The sequence below is a fragment of the Melospiza melodia genome, chromosome W, assembly GCF_035770615.1.
Source record: "Melospiza melodia melodia isolate bMelMel2 chromosome W, bMelMel2.pri, whole genome shotgun sequence".
Classification (NCBI taxonomy): Eukaryota; Metazoa; Chordata; class Aves; order Passeriformes; family Passerellidae; genus Melospiza; species Melospiza melodia.
The window spans coordinates 23,161,996-23,176,072 of NC_086225.1; the positions used below are offsets into that span (position 1 = coordinate 23,161,996).

The 14,077-nt window shown below is 47.2% G+C and overlaps 1 protein-coding gene across 1 annotated transcript; it reads left to right on the forward strand.

Annotated features, from left to right (window-relative positions):
• The first annotated feature begins 12,635 nt into the window (after positions 1 to 12,635).
• Positions 12,636 to 13,043, forward strand: LOC134431533 (putative uncharacterized protein MGC34800). Its single transcript, XM_063179530.1, has one exon. It carries the CDS (start codon positions 12,636 to 12,638, stop codon positions 13,041 to 13,043), a length of 408 nt encoding a protein of 135 aa, XP_063035600.1.
• The last annotated feature ends 1,034 nt before the right edge of the window (positions 13,044 to 14,077 follow it).

Sequence of the window (14,077 nt, forward strand, 5' to 3'; positions counted from 1 at the left end):
TTGGAGTTTCCTGATTGGTGTGCTTTGCAGTGAACGATTGCTACTTGTTCAGGTTTTTGTACTGCCTTTATCAATTGCAGGACTGCATCCTGATGTTTAATGTGCGTACCCCGAGAAGATAACAGTCCTCTTTCTTTCCACAGTGCTCCATGTACATGCACCACTCCAAAAGCATATTTTGAGTCAGTCCAGATATTTACCTTTTTCCCTTCACTTAATTCTAGTGCCCTGGTTAAAGCAACCAGTTCTGCCCTCTGGGCAGATGTATTTGGTGGTAATGCCTTTGCCTCCACCACTGTATTGACTGTTGTTACCACATATCCAGCGTATCTGATTCCATTTTCCACGAAGCTGCTCCCATCTGTAAACAGCTCCCACTCCGGCTGCTCTAGTGGGACGTCTTTCAGGTCTTCTCTTGCTGAATAGGTGTACTCTATTACTTCTACACAGTCGTGTTCTAATGGGCCTTCTTCAGTTGTGGTACCTAGGAACAAAGCTGGATTCAAAAGGTTAGTTGTTTTTAATGTGACATCATCCTGCTCAGTCAGGACTACCTGGAATTTCATCATCCTGCTGGGAGATAGCCAATGGCCCCCTTTTTGTTCTAAGGCAGTGGTTACCATGTGTGGTACATAGACATCTATGTGCCTTCCCATGCTAAGTTTCCTGGCTTCTTGTATCAGGATCACAGTAGCTGCGACTGCCCGCAGACATGGGGGCCACCCGGCACTTATGTTGTCTAGTTGTTTGGAAAAGTAGCCCACCGGCCTTTTCCAGCTTCCCAGACATTGGGTCAGGACTCCTAGTACTAGGCGCAGCCTTTCATGTACAAACAGCTGAAAATCTTTAGACAGATCAGGTAACCCTAATGCTGGAGCAATTGTCAGTGCTTCCTTTAATTTTAGGAAGGCTTCTTTCTGTGGTTTGCCCCAGGTGAATGGCTGCGTCTTCTGAGCTTCATACAGGGGTTTTGCAATCAGTCCATAGTCCATGATCCACAGGTGACACCGTCCTGCCATCCCGAGGAAGACTCGCAGCTCATGTAAATTCTGGGGCTCTGGAATAGCACAAATAGCTTGGATACGATTAGTACCTAGTTTTCGTTGCCCTTGTGAAATTTCACATCCCAGGTAAATCACAGTCTGTTGTGCGATTTGTGCCTTTCCTCTGGATACTTTATAGCCTCCCATCCCCAGTGAATTTAAAATCTGAATGGTTACCTTTATACAGGTTGCTCTTTCTTCTGTAGCTATTAGTATATCACCAACATACTGCAACAATAAGTATTGGTCTCTTGGTACTTGCCCATTTTCAGTCCAAATCTCCAGTTCCTTTGCCAGTTGGTTTCCGAATAGGGTCGGCGAGTCCTTGTAGCCTTGTGGGAGTCGTGTCCAGGTGAGCTGGGTCTTTCTTCCACTCCCTGGGTTTTCCCACTCAAAGGCAAATAGTTTCCTACTTTCTTTGTCAAGGGGGATGCAGAAAAAGGCATCTTTTAAATCAGTTACGGTAAACCATTTATATATCTCCTTTACGGATGTTAGCAATGTATAAGGATTTGTTACCACTGGATAAATGTCCTTTGTTATTTTATTTATTGCTCTCAAATCCTGCACTAATCTATATTCACCATTTGGCTTCTTTACTGGAAATATTGCTGTATTAAATTCTGATTCACATTCTTCTAAAATTTGGTATTTCAGGAATTTCTCAATAATCTTTACTATTCCTTGCCGTGCTTCTGGTTTTATGGGATATTGTTTGACTTGTACCGCCCTTGCCCCTTCTTTTAACTCTACATGCACTGGTTGTGCCAATTTAGATTTCTCTGGTATATCCGTCTCCCATACAGAGGGAATCACTGCATCTTCTACCTCCCTAGGGATAGAGGGGAAAAGTTTTTCTTTGATCATTAATATCTGTCCCGTCTTTGATTTAGGTATTTTCATTATAAGCTCTCCATTTTCAAAGGTTATTACCGCATCAAGTTTTGCTAGCAAATCTCTCCCTAAAAGTGGAATTGGACACTCGGGTACATATAAGAATTCGTGTGTCATGACCTTGTGCCCAAAACACAAATTTAGGGGTTGCAGGAAAGGCCGTTTTTCCTCTTTCCCTGTAGCGCCAACTATTGTCATTTCCTTGTCTCCAATTTGTCCTTCCAAATCATTCAATACAGAAAAAGTAGCTCCCGTATCTATTAGAAATCTGACCTCTTTATGCCCTAACTGTATATTTACAACAGGTTCCTTAACTTGTTCTACCGGTTCTACATCTAGTCAGCTGGTATACTCCCCCAGGACCATCTCCTTGGTAGCCTGCTGGAACTGATTGCCCTGGTCAAACTGGTTATTCAAACTTGGGCAATTTTGCTTCCAATGCCCCTCCTGCTTACAATATGCACACTGATTCAGGCTTAACCCCTGGGTAACTGGTCTCCTACCCCGACCATTCCTGTTACGCCCCCTGAAATTTGGGTTCCCTCTCCCCTGTATTACTGCCAAAAGATTCTGCTGCTGCCTTTTACTCGCTTCTTTTTCCCGATTGTTGTATACCTTCCAAGTGACCTCGAGTAACTTATCCAAATTCCTTAATTCTTCCCCTTCTAATTTTTGCAATTTTCTACGAATGTCATCCTGTGATTGGCCCAAGAATATGAGAGCAAGCTGATCCTTTGCTTGCTCTGTATCCATTTGGAGGTCTGTATATTTCCTTGCTACCTCCTTAAGCCTCTCCAAAAACGCAGTGGGAGATTCCTTCTTTTCCTGTCGAACCTCATATAGTTTGGACCAATTTATAGTTTTGGGCACAGCGTTCTGAACTCCTATTTAGATCCACTCTTGATATTTCCGTAATTTCCTCATATCGCACAATAAATTAGGGTCCCAATTTGGATCCTCAATTGGGAAATTCACATCTAAGTTCCCTGTTACCAGCCCATTTCTAATATCTTCTCTTGCCCTCTCTTTGGCTGCCTTGAGTACCATTTCTTTTTCAGTAGAATCCATCAGAGTATCTAATATCACCTGTATGTCATCCCAGTCAGGATTTTGCGTTTTCATAACCATTTTTACTACACGTGCCACTTTATCAGGATTTTCTCTATAAGTTCTGGCTGACTGTTTCCAAATTACTAAGTCTGCCGGGGAAAAAGGCACTTTTACAAATACTGGCCCTTCCACTCCGACACCTTGTCGCAAGGGGGCAATCACAGTCCGTTTTTGTTTGCTTATGCCATCTCTATGCACAACTGGAGCAAGCTTTGCCCGACCCCGGGTTCTATGAGCTATTGGGGTCACTGATTCATTACCATCGCTCTTTTTCACTCGCATACCTCTTTCCCCTTTCTATCACAGTTAGGTTTTGCTCATCTTCCGAGGAAGAGGGATCGGGTGATGATGGGAGAGGAGGATAAAAAGAGGGAAAGGTGTACTAGATGAAACAGGTTCAGGGGTAGGTGGGTGAGGAGCAGGTAGTGGGATAGGGACAGATGAAACAGGTGGGATAGGGTTAGGTTCTCTTGTTTCTATGGGAGCTACTTGTAAATCAATATCTGTATAATTTTCTCTACTCAAGCTTTCTCTTAACGCCAAGTGTTCTAAACAACGTTCCTCACAAACCCCACACTTTGCAGATGTTTTAACCATTAATAATCCACATTCATTCTGCCATTCTGGCTTTCCCCGTAAGTAGAAAAACAGATCAACATATGGGACTTCATCCCATTTTCCTTCTTGTTTACAAAACGACATTAACTGCAAAATAGTGTTATATTGCAGAGTACCGTATTTTGGCCATTTTTCACCATTCTCCAAGGCATATTCTGGCCACCATGAATTACAATAATCAATCAACTTAGTTTTACGCAATCCTTCTCCAAAGTTACCTTGTTTCCAATGTGCTAATAAGCACCCCAAAGGAGAATTTTGCGGGATAGGAGTGTTACTGCACAAAATCCCTTTAAGTTTCTCCATTTCAAAAATACCACAAATGCCGAACCTGCAACGCTTTCGCGATTGTCTTACGGAACGGCTCCTAGGCTTACACCAACAGGAATTCCTTTAGCCCAACCAAGTGTAGCTTCCGCTGCGTCTTATTGGCAGGCACCCAAACCAAAGTAAAAAGCACCTTACCTTTCTCCCAGGGACGTTTGTGAGCGGCGGAAGCGGTCGCAGCCGATGGGCTCCCCGAAAATCCCTCGGTGCCGGCTGGAGCGTGATCGAGTCGCGAACTCACTCAGCAGCCCGCACAAGGGTCCCATCTTCGCGTCGCCAAAATGTTAGCGTTCAAAAACACATAATCACGGAGCGATTATATGCGGTGCTTTTTATTAAGAGCTCTGGGAATCGGGGTATATTCAACCCAAATCTGACTCCAACCATACATCTGAAATGATCATGTTTTATACTCTATCGTTACATAACTTTCATGTTAATTATTAAACTTATATTGTTCTATTGTATACATAAATTTAGCCCCTCTCTGAATTTCCAACATAGTTTCTCACTATTCTTCTTATGGTTATATAATAATTACATTTAATTACTAAACAATCATCACATCTAACAATTATATAATTTATCATACTGCTTACGCAGGTGCAGTTGATCTGGGAAAGAACAAAGCCTAACATTTTAGATTCTATCTTTAACTTTTTCCAGGCTTCCACTATCATCTCTACCTCTTTTAAGCAGAATTCAATGCCTCAGACTGGGACAATCACTGATCCAAATCTCAGTAGGAAAAGGGATAGCTATAAATAGAGAAAATCACCTTCCTTGCTTCGGTTAATTCACCACCTGCAGTTCAGCACCCTTTACCAGCCATTGCCTGGGTGTCCAGCCAACCAGCTTGGAAAATGACCTAAGGAAACTGATTAGGTTCTCACAGACTTCCTGGTGTTCATATACACCAGGGGAGGTTCAGACAGTAATTACATCTGGTCTCTCATAAGCTACCCTATTGATGACCTGGCACCCTACCTTGATTTCTTCTCCTCTGATTCCTTGAAGTGTCCACAGTTCCTGTTCCTGCCATTCTTGCTCCTCACATACCTGATTCTCATGGATTACTACAGTAGATATGTTTAAATCTTTTATCTCAGAAGGTTTTCCCATGGATCCAGTATACTGATTAAATGCCAGGGACCAAGGTCATTCAGCATTGCTTTGGGTAGAGGTACTCTCTAGTTCTAAAACTTCAGTTATAATTCCATACAAAACAATCCTGTAAACTAAAGTATGAACTACTCCCGACCGCAATATACTCATTTTGCCCGAGTAAGTTTTAGTCTCAGTTCATTGTCTCCTGGCGTCACTCCTGAAGGAGCTTCTTGGCTTTCTTCACCCGAGAGTGATGGATCCAGGCATTCTGCTCCTTGATTTTGATTGCAGTGAAGGTGGTGAGAAGTACTTGCAGTGGTCTCTCCCACTGTGGTTCCGAAGTCTTCTCTGTAAGAGACTTAACATATACATCATTCCCAGGCTATCTAACTCCCATTCTCCAGATGGCTACTAATCTGTTGCACTATTTTGGAAATGAAATGTGATTCTTTATCTGAGGATATTGTGGCTGGAACTCTGAAGCGTGGTATTATTTCTTGTAAAAATAATCTGGTCACCTCTTGAGCTTTGACAGTTCTGGTGGGGAATGTTTCTGGCCACCCTGAAAATGTATCGATTAATACCAGTAAATACTGATATCCCCCTTTCCTTGGGAGTTCTGAAAAGTTGATTTGCCACTGCTGTACAGGCCCATGGCCTCTCCCAGTCTGACTGAGTTTTGGCCCGGGGTGGTATTTTGAGGTTAGTCTGGAGGCAAGGATCACATTATCAGCTCACCTGAGTGATAGTGGCATATAAATTCCTGACAACGATACAACGATTGTTTCAATCAGATGTGTGTTCTAGAAAGCCTGTGGAAATTACTACTTCAAAGTCAACACTTCATTTCAATGCACTCTGTATCACTGGCAGCCTTGGTCATTTCGAGAAAGGAGCCACACTCTATAAAAGGCTTTTAAGTAGTTAGGCCCTAGTGTGTTTTCTAGTGCCCTTCCTTCACTAGTAACCACAAAAATGGGAAGGGATTACTAGCTCTCTTTCAATGGTAGCCCACCCCTTGCAGTTGTACGTCTCTTTTGATTAGTATTATTGTATTATGGCTTACCTTCGAGGAAAATCTGTACCTCACCCTTTGCTGCTTTCTTTGCCTCTCCATCCGCCAGCTCATTTCTTTCCTCCAATTTTAAGCTCGCTCTCTGGTGTGCCTTAATATGCTTTTTCAGGTAGCTGAACTGCTTCCAGCAGCTGGATTGTCTCTTCTTTGCCTGTGAGGTCAGCAGTCCCCTCTCCTTCCAGATAGCTCCATGTGCATGCACAACTCTGAATGCCTTTTGCTGTTTCTAAGGCATGGGTCAATGCATTTATCTCAGCATTCTGTGCAGAGGTACCTGTTGGTAAGGGTCCAGACTCTATTACCTCTCTGCAGGTAGTCACTGTGAACTTTGCAATGTCACTTTCCACTAGCAATGTAGCTGCTACTGTCAGTGAATCAGGTCTTGGCATAGTCCGGAGGAGTGTCTTTTAAGTCTGGGCGGCTGGAGTAGGTAGCTTCAATGGTCTCTAGGCAATCATGGTGTACTGCTTCTTCTTGATTTCCGCTGAGAAAGGAAGCTGGGTTGACAATATTAGTCACCACTATCTCTACATCATCTTGCTCTACCATGATGGCCTGGCATTTCAGAAACCTCTGTGGTGAAAGCCAGTGGCCACCCTTTACTTCCAGTACTGCGGACACTGTGTGGGACACTAGCACAGTCATTTTTGTCCCAGGGTAAACTTGCGTGCCTCTTGAATATTCAGCACAACTGCTGCTACAGCTCTGAGGCAACCTGGCCATCCTTTGGCTGTTGCATCTAGTTGCTTAGAGAAGTAAGCAACTACCCTCTGGTATGGACCCAAGTCCTGAGCCAATATTCCCAGGGCAATTCCTTGCGTGGAAAAATAGAAAGAATGGTTTACTTACATCTGGAAGTTTCAAAGCTGGAGCCGACATGAGGGCACTCTCTAGCTGGTGAAAGGCCCGTGTGGCGTCTGTTGTCCACTGGAGATCTCTGTTTCCATTGGCAATAAGAGCATAGAGGGGTCTGGCGAACAGTCCATAATTATAAACCCACAGCCGGCACTACCCTGCCATGCCTAAGAAGGTTCGGAGTTCTTTCATTGTTTGGGGTTTCAGGGTTTGACATAGGGCTTCCCTGCCTTAAAGTCTGCTGCTCAGCACTCACTTCTTACCCCAGGTAGATTACCCTCTGTTTCACTACCTGTGCCTTTTTCTTTGAGACTGCGTCCTTGGAGTCCTAGGAAATTCAAAAGGCTTACCGTCCAGGCTTCTCTTGCTTCCCTCGTCCGAGTGGCTACTAGAAGATCGTCCATGTACTGCAACAGCCTCCTTTCCTCTTGTGGAGCTTCTCAGGACTCTGGGTCTTTGCAAGCTGTTCTCCAATCGGAGTGGGGAATCTTGAAGCCTTCAGGCACATGGACTATGTGAGCTTGAGTTTGAATGCAAAAATTTTCTGGCTGGCTTCGTGGATAGGGAGGCAAAAGAAGGCATCTCTTAGGCCTAAAACAGTGAACCAGGTTAGCTCAGGTGTTAAACAAGTTAGTAAAGTATATGGATTTGCTACCACAGGGTATAAATTCTGTGTTATCTTACTGACAGCCCTTAATCCAGTACTATCAGTTATTGGGCTGATTCCTTCCTTATCTTCCTTTTGAGGGTACTACTCAGTTCTCACTAGTTGTGTTCTTTCCTTAAGCTTGATGCTCATGGGGGAGCATCTTTCACTCTCCCTGGTGCAGCAGAGGCCCATACCCTTGAAAACACTTATTTACTTATTCTAATATCTCCTTACTAATGTCTTTCTTAATTTCAGTGTCTGTTAATATTAAGCCTAACATCCTTATATTATTTGCCTCCAGAGTAACTTTTCTCATTTGAGAATGTTTAGCAAATTGAGCGAATTGTACAAAAGCTTTTAGGTACACATAGTACACATGTTACTTTAAAGGTTTGCACAAGTATGCCTTCTCAGACTGGCCAGTTGTTCATTCCCCACACTACAACATAAACATTCTCCACAGGTACTAAAGCTTTATTTAAAATTGAATATATGACCCTTGTGTCGACAAAAATTCTTCCCTTTTGGGGAGGTCTTCTTTACCCTTCCTCCCTTACCTTGGGAGGAGCCTTTAGCAAATCATATGTACTCATTTTGCGAACTGTAATCGCTTTGCATTTCAGCATGATAATCCTTGCCTGATTTCATACCTTGCTATCTTTTGCTGCATGCTGAACAACATGTTTGATTTCCTTTCTCTTTGCCTTGTTTTCCTTTTCAAGGGCCAAGACCAGAGGGCGGTCTGATCTTACAGTCTCTTTGCCATTCTGGGTGATTCCTTAAAACAAAAAGACATTTCAGCATACAAAAACTCTATCCCATTTATCTTCCTATTATAAAACAGTACTAACAGCAATGAAGTATTATAAATCTTTTTATTTTCTGAGCTGCTCTTACTGGCAACCTCCTCCCAGTGAGCCCCTCCCAAAAGGGGCTAATTTAGGAACCTGCTCTGGTCAGTTCTCATTATTTATTTCTCCTTGCCCTATCTCGCTTCCACTCAAACCTTTTTACAGACCTTCACAGTAGTTTCTCAATTTTCCTCCTACACACACAGCTCCAGGTGGCAGGTGTCAGATGTGATTCCCACACACAAGCTCTAAGACCTTAGGTTCTGAATCCGCTTGACCAGAAACCTCTAATTTACACTCGGGGCATGTGCCCTGACACTTATTAGAACAGCAAAACAGCAATACCAGTGTTTCTCATGAACACCGCACTGCAATAATACCTGCACATCCAGCTTTTGCCCACAGGCCATTCCCGTGTTCCCTGGGGAGACGAGGCAGCCAGAGCTGTCCCTGTGCCCAGGGAACAGCCACTGTCACCTCACACAGCATGCTAGCCTCTTGATGCACTAAAGGCTCCCCAAAATTGCCCACAAAGGCAGGCTCTTCTGTTTGTTACAGAGAACTTTAAATCCCTACAGCAGATTGTTTCCAGTCCAGACTTACTGCAGTACCAACTGAAGTCTCATAAATCTCATAAGTCTCATTAACTAATTAATCTCATTCATCTCTTCTATATAAACTCTGTTGTACAAAATATCAGTCTTTTCTAGTTCTCTTCTTGCACAATCTAATTAAGCACTGTGTCTACTTACACTTGTTTTACTGCTTTGCAAAAAGGCTGTGCTAGTCACAGCCAAAACTCTGATATGGCCACAGACACATGCACCCCGCCCCCTTTATCTCAAATTCACTAGAGCCAAGGCTTGAATTGCTGTGAGGGGGAGAATTCTTGGAATTCCTTTAACTCGCTTTATCGTTGTTAAGCATAAATCACCGTACTATAGTTCTCCTATGTAAAATGCTACTCTTGTTGCAACAAAATCTTAAAATCTCCACAAACACTACTGTACAATCTGAGAATCAAATTACCACAATGCAGCGGAAGAAAATCACCACACAAAACCACTGGGAAAGAGCATATTTCTCAAAGTGCTCACTTTTCTCAACACAACACAGCATACCATAATTCGGCATTTACTCACATCAATTTTTCCTGGACACAATCAAAATAACAGCACACAGTCTAGAGATCAAGTCCAAACATCCAAGGCAAAGGAAATCTCTGAGCTCATACTCACGGTTAAAATGTACCAAATCTACAGAAATCACTGCATTTAAACACGATAAATACCATCACTGACATTGCTCCACTCGCTTCTCCGCAGAGCACTTCTCTCCCTGCCCCCACAGCCTGCTGCAGCCGGTGCCTCAGGCCTCACTCGGCTGCTTCAAACACGGGTAGTACTGACCCCCCCCGCACTGTAGAGCACTGTAGATTTACTCTCTTTTATACACCATACACCTATACACTTGCACGATTACAAACACAGTGCACTGACCAGACAATGCACACATTAACCATACAGCAACACAGTGTCCGGACGTCACACACACACACAAACAAAACACACACGGGCTCAGCAGTTCTGCTCTATCAGAACAATGAACCTCCAATACACACATACACGGGTTCACCCGGCTCACCCCCAGAGCCTCTAGCGGTTCTGCTCCATCAGAACGATGAACCCCGTCTCTAATACAGCTGCTCCATCAGCTGAACCCAGACGTCTCTGGGTGGTTTACTCCCTTGCTCTCCTTTCCCTCCCCCGGGGACCCCTCAGTACATACCGTATCTTCCTCCGCAGGCCAGCGGGTTGTTGTCTGTCCTCGCAGGTGGCAAGTTGAGACAAGCGGAGCCCCACCAGGAAAAAAAGTCCTAGGGCGCGCCTTGGAGGTCCGTCTATCCCCCCTGCCCCTGCGGGGACAGAGAACTCCTGGCTGGCTCGCCATAATGTTTTGCGGAGAAAAGAAGAAACCTCACAACTTTATAAAAGTTGTAAAGCCCGGTATGTTTATTTACGGCGCTGGACGCATACGGAGAAAATTCTCCTCAAAAGGCATGCGTACTCCTGAAGATCTCAGGTCTCATTTCATCCCCCCTTCCAAATGCATATGCATACAGTTTCACAATATGTTCATACATATTCATTCCGCGTGACATTTATCGCCAGTTCTTCTTTATCAAAGGAATTCCTAGGTCGGGGGCAAATTGACCTCGTGATCTTTTCTGTCTTTCTTTCTCTGTCTCCTTGCTCTCTCGGCATGCGAGTTTTTCCTTCAGCTTTGGCCTCACAGACTTTTCACCGCTGCTAGACACTTCACCTAATTCAGAATGGATCTCCACTCTGTCTCACAGTGAACCTGAGGCTGCCCAGTGGATCCAAAGCCACCAGCTCCACACGACCGGTCAGCTGTCCTGGGAACAGAGGACTTAAAAGGCACAAGTTGAGCAAGCCGTGTCCCTTTTGGGATTGTGACGGGGGGATGGGTGTGGAGACCATGGCACAAATCTGCCCTGTAAAATCTGCATCAATGAGCCCCAGGTGCACAATGATGCCCTGAAGAGTGGCACTAGACCTCCCCATAAGGAGAGCACTCATGCCCCCACCCAAGGGACCAAAGGCATCCAGGGGAACCTTGTGTATCTCAGACGAGTCTAAGACAACTGTTGCTGCGGTGCAGACATCCACGCCTGCTGATCCGCGGGTGCTGGCTGCAAGCCGGCAAAGGAGACCTCCATCGGCACCTGCGTCTGGAGAGAAGCTTGTGTCTGAGCGCGCCCCTCCTGCTGCGCGCTCCGCTTCACCTTTCTTGAACGCGGTAAAGCCTGGCCATTAGCATGTACAGTTGCCTTACAAACGTTAGACATGTGATTCGGCCTACCACACCCACCACACAAGAACATGGGGAATTTGACCTTACGCACTTTCTTCCCCCGCTTCCTGCTAGCCTGCACATTCCCCTGCTGTGACCGCCCGCCCTGCGGTGCTGCCCAGACTGGCTGCACAGCGGCAGCCACAGCGGCCAACTTCCGACGTGAGGGAATGATGTTCGCACAGGCCTCCACCCTCTCCCAGATATTAGGATCACCAGGCATAGCCGCTATAACCTTCCTACAAGCTTCATTACAATTACACTTGACAAAGTTTGCAATCGTAACGTCCCTAGCCAGAGTATCAGGCACCTGCCTCTCCACGGACGCAATCAACCTCGCCTCAAATACCATAAAAGGCTCATCATCCCCCTGGACAATGGTTGGAAACGGCTGGTTCAGAGCAGCCATTTCCAGGGTCTGCACAATCGCTCCCATGCCCAGCATGTTGCATTGCTCAAGCACAAGAGGATCGTATCCAACCTGGCCTTGAACATTCTCATAACGCCCTGTCCCCATCAGCATGTCAACAACAACTCCACGCCTGGGGTCCTGCGGCGCCAGCGCAGCATTCCGCCTTACCGCTTGGGCCGCCAAATGAGCCCACTTGGTCTCAAGAACACCAAATTGCACAGGGTCAGAAAGAGAATGTGCCAGACAACGGACATCTTGAGGTGTCAGCACGTCCTTAGCAAGCCTCCAAAGAGTGTGCATAACCTCAGCAGACCCCAAACCATGCTGAGTAACCTCTTCACGGAGTTCCTTCTCCAGCTTATATGAAAGGGGTTCATGGGTGTTATGAGTAACACCCCTGAGCACAGGGAAAACCTGGGGACCCCCTGGCAAAGCCACCGCACCTGCTGTGTCCCCATCCTTGGGCCCCACAGAGACAAGAGGGAGTGATTGACTGGGAGCCAGGGCAACACCACTTGTCCCTGCGCCCCCTGCAGCACTGGCAGAGCCAAAGGAATCCGCCCCGTGACCCTGCAGATACTGTGAGGAGACAGGTTCATTCATCTTGTCGACCTCTCGCCAGAAACGTTCGGGGTACTTCAGACGCACGATCACCTGGCACGCAGGAAGCGTCCAATGACTTGACGAGAAAGCGCCATGGCCCCGGGCACCCACTGGCCTCCTGCCAGCCGTGTCAGCAGTTGCACTAAAGGTAAACACCCCAGCGCCCTGCCGCACTGCAGCTCCAGCAGGGGCCGCTTCGGTGGGCGCAGGTGCTGACATGGCCCGCAAATCCGGCGCGGCCCCGGACGAGATCGGTGCGGGGCCTCCGTCCCCCGATCCGGGGGCGGTGTGGGACGCCGAGGGAGGCGCTGCCCGCGGGGCCATGTCACTGCGGGGCGGCACAAGGGAGCCAGGCCAGCCCCCTATGAGAGCCCGTCCCAAGCCGCAAGACTCCACAGCGGGCACTGCCCCCACCGAGTGGAGAGGAGTGGGCTGCCCACCCACCGAAGCGGGGCCGGGCGGAGCACTGACCGACGCCCCGCTCCCGGCTGCCTTCACCGGCTGCGCATGCCCAGCAGGCTGGGCAGACCCACAGACGGGCGAAATCGTCCCCCCCGCTGAGGAACCCGACTCAGGGGTGGGAGAGCCCACCCTCACCAGGCTCAGGGAGACACCGCAATTTTGACAAAAAGTCATCACCGAAGCAGCCTCAAGTCGAGGCAGAGGCTGACCCTCAAAGGCCAGGAAAGCACAAAGAGAGGGCAACCCGTCCCCCGCCCCGTCACTCGCGCAGGACGAGGCGGGGCGAGGATTGCCCGCTGAATCCAGAGGGCCCCCCGGACCCGGGACCAGCTGGCTTTGAGCCCAATCCACCCCAGGCGAACAATGGCGACTCCCCAGCACACCATCCAGGGATGGGGAAGGGAACTCCACATCGCACAGAAGCTCAACCTCCTCCTCGTCCACGTCCGAGATCGAAGGGCTTCCCTGGGAACTCCGAGGGGTACAAGAACCAGACCCCCGCCAAAGCTCCTCGCATTTCTTCCACTGCACCAGCAGGGGTCCCACGTGTGGTAGATAGGGACAGGCGATCGGAAGATCACGCGATGTGACGGAAAGAGGCAGGATTCCTTTTCCCCTAATCCCCTGAGATAAGAGATCACCCTAGGAATGTAACTAGGAATGTAGCCCCCCTAACGATAGTAATGCTGGTAACTTTCCACTCCTTACTAACCATAGATAGTACTGCAGACCCCCTCTGACATAGAGAAGCCCCTTAGACTATAAAACCCCACGAGATGAGACAATAAAGGCCTTTGATGATCTACCACATTGGTATCTGCGTGCTCTTTAGCCTGAGCGATCCTAGTGAGTTTGGGTCGCCGTGCTGCTCCTCAAAACTAGGTCGCTTTGCCTTATATCAGAAGGCAACAACTGGTGCCAGAACCCGGGAGGCAGCTCAGGTAACGGGTTTCGCCTGGACAAGAGACAGCGGCTGCAGCGGTGGGACCGTCTGCAGCGGGGGGGACACCCCCAGACCTGCGTGGACCATGGAAGCCATAGCGAAGGTCGTAAGTCAGATTCATGAGCAATGAGGAATTAAATGTGAGCTCAGGAATTTTAATATTGCTATCGCAAGGCTCCTAGCGCTGGGGACGATCGAACGTCCGGTAGATGTATTACATTCGGAAGTGTGGCAGAAATGCACTGCCGCCTTAG

What these genes read in the sequence shown, in the direction of transcription:
- LOC134431533 (XM_063179530.1), top strand. Translation starts at nt 12,636, where the DNA reads ATGGCCCGCAAATCCGGCGCGGCCCCGGACGAGATCGGTGCGGGGCCT.